At 38.2% G+C, this 19,467-nt stretch overlaps 2 protein-coding genes across 2 annotated transcripts; both read left to right on the top strand.

Moving 5' to 3' along the window:
* Positions 1-3,484: 3,484 nt before the first annotated feature.
* Positions 3,485-12,479, top strand: mapk12b (mitogen-activated protein kinase 12b). The gene is made up of 12 exons (XM_084710485.1): positions 3,485-3,835; positions 5,718-5,847; positions 5,953-6,011; positions 6,092-6,203; positions 6,401-6,430; positions 7,852-7,899; positions 7,980-8,094; positions 8,219-8,290; positions 8,500-8,579; positions 10,411-10,489; positions 10,582-10,755; positions 12,228-12,479. Exons 1-12 carry the CDS (start codon positions 3,717-3,719, stop codon positions 12,290-12,292), a joined length of 1,083 nt encoding a protein of 360 aa, XP_084566611.1. The 5' UTR covers positions 3,485-3,716; the 3' UTR covers positions 12,293-12,479.
* Positions 12,480-13,561: 1,082 nt separating this feature from the next.
* On the top strand, positions 13,562-18,597 carry LOC146306640 (uncharacterized). Its single transcript, XM_084710484.1, has 8 exons — positions 13,562-13,950; positions 15,243-15,302; positions 15,915-15,974; positions 16,088-16,336; positions 16,454-16,711; positions 17,939-18,187; positions 18,275-18,381; positions 18,508-18,597. Exons 1-7 carry the CDS (start codon positions 13,809-13,811, stop codon positions 18,364-18,366), a joined length of 1,110 nt encoding a protein of 369 aa, XP_084566610.1. The 5' UTR covers positions 13,562-13,808; the 3' UTR covers positions 18,367-18,381; positions 18,508-18,597.
* Positions 18,598-19,467: the final 870 nt, after the last annotated feature.

Here is a 19,467-nt window from a genome sequence, read left to right as displayed (position 1 = left end):
ACTAGACAGAGACCCGACAGTTCCCACCATGAGCAAGCACTTGGCAACAGTAGCAAAGAAAAAATATCCCTTTTAACAGGCAGAAACCTCAAGCAGAACCAGACTCTCTGTGTTTGTCCATCTGCAGGAATAGAAGGTTAAGTGAAAAGACAGTCAGATGTCAGATGGCAATTATGGAGCGATAAAAAGCTTAAAAATCAGGATAAGTCAGGTTTATATCTGGCTGCTGCTGATGCAATCTCACACTTAATCTGTGTACTACCTGGGTACAAGTTGGATAGTCATGACAGGTGTAAGGCAGATAAAAGTTGCACAAGTATGTTAGTCAAATTAACCGACCTCCTAATGTCACGTAGCAGCACTAGTAGCTCTTTAGACTGGCAAATGAGCTGTGCTAGCTTTGCAAAAATGTAATTTGCTTCTAATGTGAGATGAACATCAGAATAAGAAGTAAAGGGAATTTCACAGATACCAATTTGTGTTCAGCAAAAACTCATAAATCAGGTTTATACCTGCAGATGCATTCTTACCCTTAATTTATATACTATGTGGATACTACTGGAATACTAATGGCACATAATACACATTTTCTGGATAGTTATTTATCCTAACTGAACTTCTAATGCCATATACAGCACTAGTAGATTGTTAGCGAATAAGCTTAAAGTTAGCTTTGATTTTAAACTAGCTAGCTAGGTTAAAATTTAGGATAGGATAGCGTGGTTAAAATCTGGGTCATACACAGTTGAGATGAACAACAGAGTAAGAAGTTAAGTGAAAGTCAAGGGAATTTCACAAATTCTTCACTTAATTTGTTGTATCTGGATACAAGTTGGATACTAATGGCAAGTGAAAAGCACACTAGTATCTTTTTGGTTTAACTAAAACCTCAAGCTAGTTCTGATTTTAAGATTATCATGTACAGCTTAATGTGCGGTGGTTCCTTGGCTTAATCCACTCAAGTTTAATCTCAGTCAATCAGATTATTTCTGCTAAAACAAGAATCATATTTGAGGAAAACAGAAAAGAAACCCTCCTCCTACCTAGTTTTCATTTCCTGTACTGGTTCACACTGGAGTGCTACATGTAGCCTGTTGTGCAAGTTGTCCATGAACACTGGATGCAAAATGTTGAATTTACAGTCCAAATGAATCGAAACTGTGTCTCAGTCAAAGCGTGTTAGAGCTCTGAATGTTAACGTGTTACGTGCTTATGTGGATGTTGTATATGTGGTGGATTTGAATAGCAAACTGCAAATCGAATGTATACGTATACTGTATGTATGTATGTTACAAGTTAGAGGTGTCTTTTGAATACACGGTGGCATGTGGTTCAACAGTAGCCATGAGTTTCAAATCACTAAACGGAATGTCAACTCTCAGTTTTCAAAGGATTCAGATGATTTTCTCATTCATCAACGGGTAACATGACTTGGCAAGTCTTGGCTTCAACAGAATAAACACCATCATTTCTGTTTGTCAGTGTGTTTCTTGTCTTTTACAGTATATTCTCTGCAATGTTCAGTCACCCGTCTGCATACTCCACCTTCTTAGCAACAGTTTGGGAAGTGCCCTTCCCCTTTGCTCGAAGCTAGTCTCATAAAGAAACAGTTATTCAACTTTGATGTGGAGGAATTGGCCTTATAGAGCCCTGACCTCAACCTCATCCAACACCATCAGAACTAATTAAAACAGCAACTGAGTGCCTGAATGCCCAGTGGCCAAACTCATTACAGTAATATTGTGGCTGAATGGGAGCAAATCCCTGCAGCCAGGCTCCATAATCTTGTAGAAAACCCTCCTAAAAGACTGGAGGCTAATGTAACAACATATTAATAACCATGGACCAACGACCAACCCACAATTATATATTGACATATAATTTTGTCCACGTATGGACAAGGACAGAATAGTACCACATAGTCTAGTGTAGCAAAGGTACCCAAACTTTTTCATGTCAAGGAGCTGCAACAATAGTTTTGCAACAATCTGAGATCTTGCCACCTATTGATGGTCTGGGGGTTCTCAATGCAAGGTAGTATTTAAAATGATGCTCTCCTTCCATTGTTCTCAGTAGTAAGCACCCAATGTCACCGCCCTAATATGAGGGTCCGCCGTAAAGACTTTGGATTGGTTCTACAATGAAGCTGTTTTTTAAATTTTGAATTGTTTTCACCCAGTTTTAGCAACAGAAACGGTGAAGAAGGTTGTGCTCAGTCTCTTGTGAGCAAAGCTTTTAGAGACTGACTTGTGTATCTACTGCCACAATAGATGCTCATTATACGACAGAGCCCCATGAGAGGACTCCCACCTGGGTGACTTTTTTATTTTTAGGTTTGAACTAGAAGTCACTAGAGTCTAGAGTCACTGTATATCACTAGAGTCACTAGACTAGAGTCATTGTAAATCACAACCGATCAAAATGATGATTACGCTATTCCTTACCCTGTTGGTTCAACTTCCAAAAATGTTATAAAAGTAAAACTCTTCTATTTGTCCTTTTGCTGGGGATCCCTGCAACCCACTCAAACACCCCCTGTTGGTCCCTGAACCCTAGTCTGAAAACCACTGTAGTAAAGTATGGAAAAGAAAAGAATACAATAGAGAAGTACAATATAGAACATAAACTGGGGGGCAGGGACCCCTGGGGGACATAGAGCCACCGCAGGAAGGCGTGGACGACTGGGGGAAAAATCTAGAATGAAACAAAGTTAAATGATTATGATTTTTGTAGGGGAAATAAATAAAAGTCAGTTTGCTGATGCTTTCATGCTGACCCTTATTTAATTAGAATCTACCTTGACTCCTTTTATACCAGTTGCTTCACCAGTTATTCTTGATAATTGATAATAATTGTGGGTTGAAGTGGCGTGAACTTTCTTAGACTTCTGAGTATTGCATATTATAATTTAAAATATGATAGTATAGTATGGATAGGTAGATAGAACACTATGGAACACTAAAGGATAAGATAGCATAGAAACTAAGCATAGAAATGTAATTGTAACATTACCGTGTACTATAGTATACTATATATACTGTGTATACTCTGCTATGCTAGGCTAGGCTACACTATTTTATACTATACTATACTACTTAGAGCATAGAATAAAATTGCATAATCCAGAATAATATGGTAACATAGAAAAGAATAATATACTTACAGTTTAATGACACCAAAATACAGTAAAAAAAAACCATAACATGGTTAAACTTAAGATGAATCTAAATACATTATTGAGCAACATGAACACCCTAGAAATAAACCAAACTAAATCAAAACTTTCATAATTAGTAAGTGTCACTAATAAAAGGTGATGATGACCACTAATTTTAAGTCACAGGCTTCCTCAGAGACATTACAGTGATATTATAGGAGTATTACAGGGGTATAAGTTTAGGGTGGGCAGATGTTTTCCCCACATTGTGGACACTCCCATAGACTGCCCCGGGCGACCAGCAAACACGACACAATGTGTGTGTGTTGTGTTTGTGAGTGTGTTGGGGGTGTAACCGGCGACCCTGTGAATCACTTCAGTGGTCTGCGGGTTCATCCGGAGGAATTTGCGCCCCAACAAACTTTGCGCCGCGGCTCGGACTACAGCGCGTCTCGTCTCGGGCGTTTTGAAACATAAACGCGGTTTGCTTGTTCACATGAGAGGACGGAGCGGAGAGCTGAACGGACCCACATCCTGACCTCAGCCGAGTCTAGTCGGTATGGCTGTGCGGTCCAGGACGGGATTCTACAGGCAGGAGGTGAACAGAACCGTGTGGGAGGTTCCGGAGAGGTACCGGGACCTGAAGCAGATCGGAACAGGAGCATACGGGACAGTGTGGTGAGTTCAAGAAACATAAACCTCACAGCCCAGAGTATTGTTATTGTTATCAGCTGATTGGAGCAGGGGTTATGGATTATCCAAGTCGATCAAATGCGTTTGTCCAAACCTTTCCACATCCAGAGATAAATAGTTCAAAGTACAGCATGTAAACAACAAATTAGATTTACTTTCTTTTTCACTCTGACTGATATATCGCTTGACTGATATTATCGGCTTATTCTGGCCAATCACAGTGTTTTGATATATAAATTATTTTAAAATACAATTTGTTTTCTTCATTCAGGTTTAATACATATACATATTCCACTCTATTTGTGTGTTTTATTTAGAATTATTGATAATTATTAAAAATACTAGTGAAAGTTTACTGGTTTACAGCCCTGATAGTATTTTTGGACAGTAAAGTTTATTGTTAAACTTTAAATGATCCTGCCTCCACTACACATATTTACAGCTGCAACTAACAATTATTTCCATTATCAATAGATCTGTCGATCATTTCCTTGATTAATCGATTAGCTGCTTGGTCTATAAAGTTTCAGAAAATGGGGAAAAACTGGTATCATTTTTTCTCCAAAGCCCACGATGATGTCCTCAAATATATTATTTTGTCCACAATCCAAATATATATCAGTTTAGTGTCATAGAGGGATAAGAAAACCATGAAAATAATCACATTTGAGAATCAGAGACTAAAATTTATTAATTTATTATCAAAACAGGTGCAGATTAATTTAATAGATGATTAATAATCACTTACTTGTTGCAGCTCTTCATATATTTGTCATTTTTTGGGAATCTTTGCAAAAAATGTGTGTTTTTATATATATTCTATTTTCTCTTATTATGTTATTCTATTAAATATAAAGAATCAGCTGATATATTGGTATCAGAATTTTTCTTTACTTCCCAATATCAGTATCTGTATCATTCTCAAAAATCAGTATCAATCAGGCCCTACTCTGCAGTTCCATTAGGAATTTGTGTTTTCGGTGTTTCATTATTTTCACCTGCCAAACCTAAATTAAAGTCAAAATACTTTGTCCAGATATTCTAGTCTATAATAATAATAATTCACCAGTTTGACCTTATTCAACTCAAGTACAACTGTATGTCAGAACTTAACTTTACCTCTACTTGAGAATAAACTACAATATTCCTGCAGCAGCAGCACTACTGGTTGTGTGGGGTATTTTGGTCCACAGCTGGCTCTGCAGGGCCTCTCATTGCATTGTGTTGTGTGGATGAGGGTCAACAAAGAAAACCACCCCCCAGTCTCATTGTTGGAAGAAGTCAAAGATCCCGAGTTAAGTGCATGGAATGCACCACTACTTTGTCTTCAATCACAAATAGACTTCTTTTCATCACAGCAGCCACAGTGACTTGTCATAGCAGTGAAGGCTGAGGTGTAACTAACATCATTAATGAGGCACTGTTCCATTTAGATGTCCCAGATGCTGTTAATTACTCCTGTGGATTTCCTAATAGACATGTTAAAATGTCGGGTCTGTAGTGATTAAAGTTTTGGATACAACGATTGATCCATCCTAAGTCCCACCCCTTTTCCCTCTGTGCTCCAATAACAGTTGAGCTAGCCTGGATTATGCTATGTACTAGGCTTGTCTATGTTGAAAAGAGAACCAAATTTTGAAGATGGTTAAAAGATATTGCTGGGAGCCTGTAATAGTATCATATATTCACATCTTAAGTTAGCTTATCTTAGCAAAATGTTAGCTAACTATCTACCTAATCTATATCACAATGAGCTAGCTAGTTGCCTAGATCCAGTCATTTGAATCGTTTTAAGGGTATAATTTAACCTGCTCAAGCTTTCTTTTGAATTATACTTACATAATATATACTTATCTTTCTATTTCAGTTCAGCATGGGATCGTCGGGCAGGGACACAGGTGGCCATCAAGAAACTTCACCGGCCCTTCCAGTCCAAACTTTTTGCCAAAAGGGCTTACCGAGAACTACGACTCCTCAAACACATGAAACATGAGAATGTATGATCTCTACGATGCATCTTCAGTCTGTGATTTCTTGCTGAATTTGAAATTTTCTGAGGCACTTTTATTAAGTATTTTATTTGGCTTGTATCTCTTGATAAGGTCATTGGGCTCCTGGATGTTTTCACTGCAGAAATCGCGTTGGATCGCCTACGTGACTTGTAAGTTCTTTTCCATCCCCGATTATGAAATTGGTTGTTGTTCCTCTGGAGTGACTCAGCCTCTCTTCTCTTCTCCACAGTTACCTGGTGATGCCGTTCATGGGCACCGACCTCGGCAAGCTGATGAAGCTTGAGAGGTTAACAGAAGACAGAGTGCAGTTCCTCGTCTATCAGATGCTGAGAGGACTCAAGGTGACAACCAACACATATATGCTATTTATTCCCTTTACCAGCATCTATACAGTACCTATTAGAGTAGTGTGAATAAATATAAAGTAATGTGATTACAGGTTGTACCATGTTACCCTCACCATGATTAATAATTACAAGAAAAAGTGGAGGTTATGCACTTATTTCAGTGATGCTGTCTGTGTCTCCTCTCTCCTCAGTACATCCACTCTGCAGGGATCATCCACAGGGTGCGTAAACTTTGACCTTTTGGACCATGAGCGTTGGGGGTGGGGCTCTTGCTCTTTTTCACACTCCTATTCATCCCATCTCCATCCCAATCCCATTCATCCGAATTCCCACACAGGGAGCTCTCTAAACTCCAGACAGAATGATACGCTGTCGTCATAAATTTAATTATTGAAATGTCCTGTTTGCCCAGGATTACTTTGAAATGCAGTCAGTTACTGAATAAAAAATGCAGTCTAACCTATATACTTTTGGATTCATTTTAGATTACCTCAAACATTGAAAATATTGTACCTCATACTAAAAAAAATGGAAGCAGCCACAAACATTTGAGTTCCACAAATATTCTCTTTCATCTTTAAACATCTCAAAACATTTTCAGTGCAGATGAAATGTGAGCTTGCATTGGATTCTTTTTGCTCTTGGCTGGTCTGCCATAAAGTACATATCTCATTGACATTACCCACCAAGTGAATGGGTTATTGCATGGATACAATTTTAGTATCAGTAGAAATTTTATGAATTAATTTGTCATGTTCATACTGGATGACTGAATTGAGCTCATTGTTGCCAGCCCTTGAAGAGGCAGCACCTTTCCAGTCAAGGTTCAGGGATCCGAAGTGCCCCTATACCCATAAGTGTGTGTTTTTCAGTGGGCTGTATGAGGTACTTATCCATAGTCAGTTTATTACCTACAGGAGATGCATACCCCAGTTTGGAGAAGCAGCAGGAGCAACGGTATAGGAAGCTAAGCAATGTACTGCTGTGGACATGGTTTGCAGCGAAATGTGTTCTAACCACCTTTAAAAAGTCAGTAAAAATATGTTTAAGTTTACACTCTATTTAGAATATTTAATTTTACTGCTTTATCTTGCTGTCAGGCAATCTTTTCTGTCAGGAGGCCACCTTTTTATAAGCATAATACCACTTTCGCTTGCCCAACCAGACCTCCTGCCTCAATCAGTTAATTTCTTTGGATTCTCAGGATTTAAAGGGTTAGTTCAGATTCACCAAAGTCACACAACGATACCAACAAATTAACCAATCTAGGCAGCGGTAGACCAGCAACTCCCATGTTCTGCAAGATAAAATGACTGATTTTGCCAGTGGAATCTGGTTTGTGTGGAAAGAGCGATATTTGATGTATACAGCAAGTTAAGCTTCCTACACATGTAATCCTGCTGCTTCTCCAAATTGGGGGCCTTTTTTACCATCATCTACTGTAGGTAATACACTGACTATGGATAAGTTCTTTACAATAAAAAAAATCTGAACAATCCCATGAATAAGATTAAACCTTTATTTATATATCCATATACTACATAGTTTGCTAATTGACATTTACAAGGTATTAAAATACAACAGAGTCTTTCCTTAAAACATTACTCTTAACTTCTTTATATAACGTCTCGTTATCCCACAGGACCTTAAACCTGGAAATTTGGCCATTAACCCAGACTGTGAGCTAAAAGTATGTTAACTTCACATTAAGCCGTATTATTGTGAACATCCCATACATCTACACATTTTCATGTTACATTTCTGCTTCAGATACTTGATTTTGGCCTGGCCAGGCAGGCAGATGCAGAAATGACGGGCTACGTTGTTACCCGCTGGTACCGAGCGCCTGAAGTCATCCTCAACTGGATGCACTACACGCAAGCTGGTAAATTCTCATTCATCACATTTTGTGCTAACAACAGGAGCGCAGGAAAAGGCAAAAAAAAAAAAAAATCCTGTTTCATCACCAGAATTCCACTGAGGAAGCTGATGTTTGCTCTCTGTTGCAGTGGATATCTGGTCGGCAGGCTGTATCATGGCAGAGATGCTGCTGGGAAAACCGCTGTTCAAAGGAAACGATCGTATCCTTCACTGTTTCCAACACAGGTTTTACGGTTAAAAATGTTTCAGATCCTGTGTGAAGTCCTTCTTTAGTAAAGAAAAACTATAATTGCATTGCCTGTTTTCCTCTTTCTACTACCTGATCACACTGACATTGTAAACTGAATAGAAAGCTTGTATTTGAATGGTAAAAATCCATGCAGTGGATGACTCTTGACCAAACTGTCAGACCTGGACCAGCTCAGAGAAATCATGAAGATTACAGGAACCCCAACTGCTGACTTTGTTGTAAAGCTACAGAGCCAAGATGTAAGTCACACCCTGGGGTTAGACTCACATATTAAATATACACTCAACACAAAAACCTGTATGAAATACTCACTTACTGTAAACTTGAAGGATGGTTGAAAAAAGTCTGTTTTTTTCCTCTGACCTGCGAAAATGAAAGCAGCGGTGGTCAGTTTGGAGTTTCACAGAATTTTCAGTTTTCTTAAGAAGTGTCTTCTTGCGGTTCAGATCCACTTTTGAACCACTTCTGCACCATGACCCTTCATTCCTGTTTTCATATTATCACCAAAATACAACTGCATTAGAGCTGCAACACTTATTTTCCTGTCAATCATTCTCTCAATTGATTAGTTATTTGGTATATAAAATGTCAGAAAATGGTGAAAAATGTTGATCGGTTTTCCCAAAAGGTGACATCCTCAAATGTTTTTTTTTTTTTGTCCACAACCTTAAGATATTCAGTTCACTGTCATGGATATTAAATAAACCAAAAAATGACTCAGAATACTTCAATCATCAAAATAGTTGCTGATTAATAGTTGACAACTAATCAATTACTCAACTAATTGTCGCAGCTCTAGACTAGATACACAATTCCATAGAAATAACGATTGGTGGTAAAATTTGGCAGCACTATGGGATGGAAAATTTTCTATATTACCTCCTTTTTCCTCTGTAGGAATCATTGCGACTGACTGAAATCATACTGAGCTCAGCTTCTGTTATCCATCAGTGAGGAAATTACTATTTCCACTGTTTGATTGTTGATATATTTTGTCTGTAATAACACCGTGCTGTGCCACTAGCTGTTTCCATCAACATATTTTTATGCGCATTTTTAACCGTATTGCATCAGGAAAGGTCTATGGAAATGCTGAGATTTGCAAAACAATGTTTTTCCTCTCGCTTGAGGTGGTTTGTGCCTTTTTCAAAAAATGAGTTAATGCACTTAAAGGGAGATGGAAAAACCTTCTCTGAATAAGTGACAAGCTACGTCCACTCTGAGAGAAGAAGAGGAAGCTGTTTCTGATACTGGCATAGACTACCCAGTTGACCACCAATTAGTTCTTCCTCCTCCTCCTCCTCCTCCTCCCTCTTCTTCTTCTTTCATGTTTATTGTGGCCTTGCAAACAACTGCCCTGCATTCCACATCACATACTTCTCCTTTTTACTTTAATACATGCTGCAGCAGCCCTTTACAAAGATCATTCTGTTGTGTGTAGTACGCATACTTTTGGGACGTTCTACTTCCCCTTAACATGGCACCTTGAACTTTGACCCTCTTGCTCATACACCAGTCACAGAGGACTGTGGGTCAGAGTCGCCAGAAAAGCATACTGGCTTGCATACTGCTCAATGATTTTGTATTCAGTTTGCGACCTGTACTCGTTCTACTCTACTTATTAATGTAGCCTGTACTGCCACCTTCTCACAAAAGTATGCTTTGCCTAGTTTTCAGCCTTTTCTCTTTTCTCTCTCTTTCTGCTTCTTGACATTTTAATAGTTTGCTTCAAATTTGCTTGACATTTAGATGGAAACATGACTGCTGTTGATACATCACTATACATACAGAAAAGCAATCATATTTGTTGTTGTTTTTTGTATTTTATTTTGTTTATACTTTTAGCAAATGAATCATTCATGTAATGTACTTGAGCCACCTTTATCCAAGTGTTTCATTACCACTGAACCATTTTGTTGTGTTACATTGTGTGAGGAAGTAACCCTTTAAGAATTTCTAATGATGATGTGAAATCTGAGACTTCAGAAGTATCAGAACAAAACACTGTCCGTACGTGACTTCTCTCATAGCAACCTTTGTCATCCTTCTTTCTACTTCCTCTTTTGACAGGCCAAAAACTACATCAGAAGTCTACCAAAGGTGCCAAAAAAAGATTTGCACACTATTTTCTCCAAAGCAAGTTCAAATGGTACGTGAAGATCTCGGTTCTCCAGTTCACACAGGTGTTGGTGCACTAAACTCTGTCATGCTGACCTTGTTATGTGTGTATCTGCATCACAGCAGTGTGTGTCTTGGAGAAGATGCTGCTTCTGGACCCTGAGCAGAGGGTGAGCGCCTCGGAGGCTCTAGAGCTGCCTTTCTTCAGCGAGTTCAGAGATATAGAGGAGGAGACTGAAGCGCTGCCTTACGATCAGACCATGGACAACACAGACCTGCCGCTGGACCAGTGGAAACGTAAGAGACAAGCGGGAGGCTGATTTAGAGTTAAAGCTGCATTCATCAACATTAGGTCAAGATTGATTAATGTAGTGACAAACCCACAGCAAAGGAGCACCAAAGTCTGCTGTTCCTCTCAGCTCTTTGCAGTTTTTGAGGGTGCTTCAACACCTACCTTGTTTGGTCCAGACTTTTGGACTTTTCAGTTTCATCTGAACCAAAATTACAGGCATGCAACCTCCCGTGGAGCATGGTGTGAACCAAACAGCCAAACCTTGGTCCGACCAAAAGAGTCCAGACCAAATTCAGCCATAGTTTGGTTTGTGTAAGGCTATTGTTAGAACTGGAAAAAAAGGCAAAACGCAACAAAACAAAATGAGCCGTGGTTGCACTTATAGAGACAAAGAGACCAAATGTTTAAATGCCATTCGGTCTGTTGACTTTATAAAGAGACAGCTGGAAAAACCTCTAACAAAACTAACAAAAATTCTGATTCTTTTCAAGTCTTTTTTTCAAGAGGATGAGAAAAAGAGGAATTGAATTCAACTTCAGACACATAACTGCCTACCAGTTAATTGCAAGAGAGATGTAGCTCACATAGGTGATGAAGACAGGAAGTAGGTATGCCATTTGTACTTCTTTAGTGTGCTCACATAACTGCAATGTGAAACCAAAACTAACTGAATCAAATATATACAATGCAACAAAACCATGAACCTTGTTTCAGACCTTGGTTTCAACTTAAAGGTGTGAAAAGGCCCTACATGTAATGTGAAAGGGGTCGTTTTTAGTGACAAAACCCTTTGAAAATGTGCACCAAATTTAGCCGTCTTAGCCTCTTTCAGCTCATTGTTTTGGCTTCAAGATCTGCAGTTTTACTGTTTTGGTTCTTTCTCACAGCTCTCGCTCATGTTAGGGCTAGAAGGACTATTTGACAGATAAAAGCAACTGTTTAGTAACACATCTGTCATATAAATTTTACAAGCTGACAATATGTAGATAGCAACATTCACATGGAGAATGACTTAAATTATTCAGATTAGAAATTCCAGCTGGTGGCAATTTTTTTCTGTCTGAACTATTATTCTGATTATTTGTAGAATATCAGGGTCCATGTAGAAGCAGCTGGGGTTGTGTTTAGAGCTTGTTGCAACCTTAATTCTCCTTCAAGGGACATTTAGTTTTGTTAAAAAAACAAATTCAAATTCACATGGATAGGAGGAGGGAGTTGCAGGAGTAGCAGGAAATGAATTCTTGCAGTGTTGTTGTTACAGTACCTGCTGTTGGCCAGAGGAGGTCACCGAAGATCTTACATGATGCATCTTTTCATACTTTTTGATACACAGAAGGTACAACTTTCTACAGGTGCAACAGAGGAAACAGAAAAAAAAGCAGTTTCATAAGAGAAAAGGCGAACTTGGATCTGAAAGTAGGACACAGGCATGATTTGAAAAGGCTGATGGATAATCCTCCCTTTTGTGTTTGTGCAGGTCACACTTTCACAGAGATACTGACCTTCAGGCCACCCAGGGACTCCAGAGAGACGTCACTTTAAGAGCACACACACACACACACACACACACACACACACACACACACACACATTGTGCACACGCTCACACATACATACCTGCACCCAAAAATCTTCTCCTGTTGACTTTGTTTTGTGTACGTAGAAGTAATTGATATTTTTAGATTGTTAACATTTTTGCTTTCAATAAATGTGATTTGCTGTTAAAAGGCGCAGTTGTCATTTAGTTTGTGTGCTACATTATTTCCATAGACTACACATTCAAATTCATGCTAACTGCTACTGCTGCTTCCATAAAGTCTGGATCTCCATTGTGCAGCAGTTTTTTTTTTGTCTGTTTGCATTTTGATAATTTATTCAGATAATTAGCCGTATTTCTGGAACTGAGGGCGAGGTCATGTATTGTATAGCTGGGAAAGCAGAAGTGAATAATGTTGTCACACACATTATATTAACCAGTGAAGGTCCCTCAATTTCCCTTCATTGTAACTGTGTTCTTTTTAAATTGTGATTGACACACAGAACCTTTAAAGTGGGCAAATAATAAGGATTAATTCTCAAATCTCAATTTACACCTTAAAAAAGTTGAGAAACTCATAATTTCAAGACGATGCCTTCAGTAGATTTTTGAGCTTTTAAATAAACTCAAGCTCTTGAGTTCTGAAATAAACTAAACAACATTTTGCTGACCTATAATCTTTTGAAGAGATGTCACTTTTCTTCTTTAGATAAACTTGAATCTTTAAGTTTTGGAAATCCCCCAAAATTTGTATTTCAACAATTTGGTGGTTGAATTTATTTGGGCGCATGAAAATTAAATAGCTGCAACTGAAAATACTGAATAATTAACCATTATTCATTGTCACTTCAGTAAGTGTACTTCACACTTTTTTAAGTACATGTTTTGGGGTTTATAAAACTCAAAGATTCAAGTTCATCATCTCAACAACACAATATTAGTTGATCAAACCTTTGAGTGGGGCCCAAAATGTAAAAAATCTATTGAAGTATTGCCTTGACATTATGAGTTTTCTTAACTATTTCCCTTTTTCAGTGTAGGTTTTTACGCTGTTGCTGGGTTATGGTGATGCTGTGCTGCATATTGTTGTATATGCATGTTTTCCACCATTAATCCTAATTTGTTTGGGACATGTTTAATTTTACATCGACCAGACCTGGGACATTTCCCTATTTGGGTCAGTTTCCAATCCATTACACCATCCAACAATCTCCAAACACTCCCAAAAAAGGGAGCACTGCTGCTCTGTAATCCTCCACTCTTGTACTACTGTACTTCTGAGCATTGTCATGGACTCACATCTGGAAAACTGACCCAAGATTTAGACGCAAATTGATCTAAGCTGGTTATTTGTAGCTGAAGACAATCTGCAAAAATTTACTCAGTGGGTCATGTTTGATTGACTTTGATCTGACATGAATTAAAAGCAGTGGATTTTCCATTAGGGTGACTAAGAAGGCAGATATGTTTCTTCACAACCCTCTCTCCGATAAGAGCTGTTTGCCTGCTGATGTTGACTGAATGACCAAGCAGTGCCAGTGTGTATTTCCTGGTGTGCTGTACACTTCAGGGTCTCAAGGGACAATGGATAATACCCACATATCTAAACAGAACGGACGACACTCAAAATTCAGCAGACTTTTGTTGCTGCTCTTTCTGACAGGTAATACGAGGATTTTCCTTTTTACAAAAAAAACAAAAAAAAAACAGTGGCGAAGTCCATTTTGAGTCGTGATTAGTAATATGGTCCTATGGCACAGTGACGTGTCAGCGCTGCCATGGCTGGGAAAACGTTTATTGCTCTTTTTATTGGGAAAACTACTTACTGTGATAGATCATCAACTACAGGACAATGTAGCTGTATTTGTACTTAACCCATTCTGAGTTTCTTTATGCAAATCATTTTAATTTCAGACGTTGCACTAAATATTCTACTTTTTACAACATAACATGGCCTGTGTTTAAAAGGTATAATTACATTGCAGATGATGATTTTACAAAGTATCAGCTTTTAAAATATGAAGCATTGTTATAGATTAAATTAACAAGTAACAACATAAAGAAGTTACAGTTGGCTCTACTGCAACCAGCTACGATAGTAAAATACTACTTGAACGTTCATGCATTAATAACCTAATAATATAGTATTAACATAAAGTGCTGTTAGTTTTGATACTTAGAAAAAGTCAATTTTGCTGTATAACACTACTGTTTATTTTGGTTATGTAAGATTTTGAATGTCGCATTTTCACTTGCAATGTGGTCTTCACATTGTTCTGCTATCGACAGGCCATGAATTGCAAGCTTATGTAACATTTGCTAAACAGCAGTCACTAAAGCTACAAGTAACAATTACAGGATAAAGACAAATGCTAATACATAGTTTACATTACATTATCAAACTGACTCATTAATACCAGTTACACAGGATGTTTGCCAGTGTTAACTAACATTAGCTAAAATATGCTACAGGTCAAGTACGGTTGTATAGCAATAAAACACTACATTAAAGTGTTAAAACTGCTCACTCAAAGCAGATATTTTGCCGTATATTGAATGCTATTAGTTTTGATACCTTAATTATATTTTGGTGATAACATGCCTGCATTGTAAGTTTTTGAATGCTACATTTTACTTTGCTGTATTGCTACTAATAGCCTATGTATTGAAGTGACAATTTTGGGAAAATGATAAATATATACGGATGTATAACAGCAAAATGCCTGAGTGGACCTACATTGACCCAAGAAATGGTGAACTTTATTACTTATGAACTTAACTTTTCATTTGTATTTGGAAATTTATTTATCTATTATTTTTTGGAAACTTACATAGCCTCATTTAAGTAATTAATTATCAATAGTATTTCCAAGGCAAAAGCAAACAAACTGTGGTGCTACCAGATAGGACTACTGTTTTCGATGAACATTAAATATGTTTTCATGGACTGTGTAGGTCTTCAGCCGGTACTGTCTACAGATGGAGAGACACCCGAAAGAGACGACAATGATAAGGGTAAGTGACAATTATAGGATAATGATGAATGCTAAAACATAGTTTAACAGTACAGATACAGATGTATAGTTGCAAAATGACTGACTATATATTAAGGGTGTGTTTTATTGTCTAAGAGTTTAAATTTTCATTCATAAAGTAATTTTGGGTTATTTCTCATTTGAAAAGTTTCATAGCCTCTCTTAATTAGGTAATTAGGTCATCTTCCACTACTTCTGGATTATTTGACAAAATAATTTCAAATCAAGGCCACTTTCAACCATAACACACAGTTTTTATCAGCAGATGTCAGTCACTGATTTGTTATGGAGATAGATCTGTTGACTTGTGAGCCTTTGTGTACATGTTAGCTTCAAAATTAAGCATCAAAGTTCAGACCTTGGAAAAAGCGGTTTGACAAAACAATCTGAACTTGAGATCTACTTGTAGCTTTCAACAATTACCATGACAACTGAGCATTTTCGGCTTATGAAGACAATGTGAAATGATTGAAAGTTCTGGAAAAACCCTTTCAAGTCAAGTTGGGATTGTTCAGTCAAAGAAACAAAATTTGATGCTTAATACCAGAAACTGTTTTATATAACAATGAAATATTTTTCACTAACTGTGCAGGCCTTCAGCCAGCACTCTCTAAAGATGCAGAGACCCCTGAGCTAGATGATGATGATCCTGGTAAGTGATTTTACACTCAAATATATAATAAAACTTATATTAAAGGTACTATCTGTGTAATCATAAACATCCAGATACATTATAGTGGTAACTGTGACTGCGGAAACTTTCAGAGGGATTCAACTGTACAATCATCGGTCCGGACTACGTGACTGTGGGTGTGCCAAGCAGCATTGAGTGTGTTGCCGACTGCCCTACATGTACCTATTCCATGTCTCTGGATGGACAAAGCGCCCAGGGTCAGGGCAATGTCCTGGCCTTCACTGTTAAAAGTTGGGTGGAGGCCTTAACAGTGACTTGTACAGCCACAAATGACGATACACAGCAGACTGCCATGACGTCAAAGCAACTACAGGTGTTAGGTAAGTGATGGCTGTTTTTTCATTTTCAGAATTTTCAGTCTTATAATCACAGTTTCCATGCTTTGTGAATGCCTTTGCCTTCTAAAGTCTCATATGTTTTTCGTCTTCTCACCTTAGCTGGACCTGCCAACGTGTCCATCACAGGCCCCAATCTGATGAATCCAAATGTGAGCCACACCTACAGTTGCCATGCCTACTGTCGGCCGTCTTGCACCTATGCCTGGAAGATGGATAAAGGCCCATGGATTAGCGGTCAAGGGAATGTTATTTCTATCACTCCTCAGGAGAAGGACAACTCCAAAATTCTCATCTGTAAAGCCTCCAATAGTGTGTCTGGCATGTTCGTCACAGCTACTCAAAACGTAGCTGTAACATGTAAGTGAAGAGTTTCAACAACAGATTTACTATAGTGGGGTGAAAAGTCCAAAATCTGGAGAGAACATCGTCCCAATTAAATTATGACTTTCTTGCCCAGAGTTAGAAATACCACTTTCATGTCTGTATGATAAATATGAAGCTACAACCGGGAGATAGTTAGCTTAGCTTAGAAACAGCTTGCCTGCACAAAGTTAACACAATTGGCCTTCAAAAACCTCAAATGGTCACTAATTCATCTTCATCATTTTTAAATCTGTACACACCCAATTCCAAAAATGACAAGTTGTGGTTTTTATGTGGGTTCTGCCCCGGACTATTTACTGGCTGGGAGCAGTGACTTCCTGGAGTCTTTGCTGGTTGCCTGTCACAGTGACATTAGACATATTAGAAAAAAAATTATACAGAGGCTAACTTGTTAATTGATGAGTTTTAGAGCTGCTTGATCTTGTTGCTTTAATTGAGTCAGAATTAAGTATTCCTGCTGTGCTAAGCTGAGCTGCTGCTAGCTAATAGCTTCATATTTACCCAACAATCATGGTATCTTTCCTCTTTCTCAGCAAGAAAGCAAACAAGCGTATTTTCCAAAATGTCAAACTATTCCTTTAACTAATGAATATTTAACAACAGCTGATAAGATAACACCTGCATACCAAATCAATTAGATAAGAAGTGATTACTTAGTCACCAAGTGATGAACATTTAGAAAAAGAACCAGGGCCCAATCCCAAAGTCCACACTCATGGACTCTTGAGGCATGTTCCCGTTAATTATTCGAGTCAAATCATCAAGTCCACAGGGGCTGTCTCACAAACAAGACAAGAGCCTGGAAGATGTTCAGATCAAGCAGTCAGTCCCTCAATTGCCTCGGACATGAAGAACATACAAAACACAAAATAAGAAGTCCCAAACTCACCATTGTACATGCTTTGACATTGTCAAAGTAACATGGTATGTCTCAAAGGTCTTTCCAGTTACTGTCCCACTTGATGTACCAGGTCTCATGGTGTAAGTCCATCATGGAGGACCTCCAATATAACTTCCTGAATACACACCTAAAAGCTTTTACACAACATTCAGCTGTCTTCCCCCTTAACAAAAAATTTTGAAAGTTGGAAACAACTAATGTAACGCATCACATTTAGAGACAACACAACATATTTTTAATGTAGTACACTGCATGTGTTTTTTCTCAGTAGTGATCTATCCTCATTATCTTTCTTTCAGCGGGTCCATCAGAGATTCAGATCAAAGGCCCCAACGTAATAGAAATCGCAAAAACGTATAAGTTTGTGTGTACCTCTGAGTGTCTGCCCTCTTGTCGCTACGTGTCGTCCGTGGACAGTCAGACCGTGAGGGGCAATGTGATTGAGTTGGCGCTGGATCATCCGCTTAAATCTGTCACAGTCAAGTGTGAGGCACAAAACACTGCTTCCAGGAAGACCGCCATGGCCTTAAAAACTGTACAAGTAGAAGGTAGATAAATGTTAATAATCTTATATCATATTACCAATGTCCACTGTTTTTTTCACCTGCGTTTGTCTCTTTTTTTCTGGTGTTTAGTGTCAGGGTTGCACAGCCTTTCAACTCGTCCTGAAGAGACTTCAGCTATGCTGCTGCTAGTCTTCATGATTTCTGCTGCAATCACACTGTGATTCCACTGCAAACAGGTGACACTTATTACTGTAACCAACTAAAATGTTGCTAGCCATACTAGCAGGTAATCATTCATGCTCATTTTACCATCATAAAAACAGTTCTCTCTTTGTCTCTCTGTCTTTGTCTCTGTCTGTCAGGTCTTTCTGCAGCCTGTGAATGAACTTGTGATGAAGAAAGGGAGAAGTAATGACTCATGTACCTGTGATCTCACACTGCATATTATTGTTGTCTGAACCCTGTTTGAACTTTCGCGGAAGAGATGTCGAGAAGCATTTAAATATCAGGAGGGAGTGTGCATATGTGATGTCAGAATTTATTGAGTTATGCAAATATTCGTAAGATGCTCCTACCCTGATACATTTGTTGAATATTTTATGCCTTTACATAAATAAAATGCACTGATGACTTTTTACCTCGACACACCTTTTATCAGTTACCAAATATGTACAAAACTCACTGTCTCACACAAGCAGTAAAATCTTATGTAAATTCAGTCTGTCAGTGTAGTAGTTTCTATACAGGAGGACTAGATGAATGGTTTTCAGATAGACTTGCGCTCAGGTTGTTGGGTGGAGCTCTGCTGGAAATTAACAATGACCAATTAACCCAATAAACTAATAAAAACACTAAGGCTGTCGTTAATTCCACTCTTAACAATGCAGTAAAATGGGTGTTTGCCAGGGCTTTAAACTACTCCAGACTTCTTGTGAGGATGTCAAATTGATGTGATGGTCTTGATTCGGCTTTGGCACCACCTGCAGGTTGAATGGTGATGGTACACCACCCTGAGCTGTATTGAATGGCTTTAACAAATGAAAGGTGGTTGTTTATTTAGTCCAGAGGTGTTAAGGAACCCTTACAAGACATTAAATATAAATGATCCCCACCTGTACGTCTTTTTTTTTTTTTACACTTCTACTTAGTTAGGTGAAAGAACAACGGAAGAGAAATGTATTAAAGATATTAGACATATATTAAAAACATTTGCACCATGTCACCATGTTTCCCACAGAATACCCATAGTATACATACACATGTCAAGGATGTGTTTCACTCTTAATAAAATAAAATGAAAAACAAACAAACAAAAAAAAAAA

Source organism: Lutjanus erythropterus, chromosome 22 (assembly GCF_056507025.1).
Source record: "Lutjanus erythropterus isolate fLutEry1 chromosome 22, fLutEry1.hap2, whole genome shotgun sequence".
Taxonomy (NCBI): domain Eukaryota; kingdom Metazoa; phylum Chordata; class Actinopteri; order Lutjaniformes; family Lutjanidae; genus Lutjanus; species Lutjanus erythropterus.
Note: the sequence above shows the minus strand (reverse complement) of the source record. Positions and strands in the feature narration are given on the sequence as shown.

Bases quoted from the DNA above. Each gene is read 5' to 3' on its own strand.
- mapk12b (XM_084710485.1), top strand. From the start codon at position 3,717: ATGGCTGTGCGGTCCAGGACGGGATTCTACAGGCAGGAGGTGAACAGA. The intron at 8,095-8,218 runs GTAAATTCTCAT...TCTCTGTTGCAG, and splicing joins GATGCACTACACGCAAGCTG to TGGATATCTGGTCGGCAGGC. The intron at 10,756-12,227 runs GTAAGAGACAAG...GTGTTTGTGCAG, and splicing joins GCCGCTGGACCAGTGGAAAC to GTCACACTTTCACAGAGATA.
- LOC146306640 (XM_084710484.1), top strand. From the start codon at position 13,809: ATGACCAAGCAGTGCCAGTGTGTATTTCCTGGTGTGCTGTACACTTCA. The intron at 15,975-16,087 runs GTAAGTGATTTT...GGAAACTTTCAG, and splicing joins GCTAGATGATGATGATCCTG to AGGGATTCAACTGTACAATC. The intron at 16,712-17,938 runs GTAAGTGAAGAG...TCTTTCTTTCAG, and splicing joins TCAAAACGTAGCTGTAACAT to CGGGTCCATCAGAGATTCAG.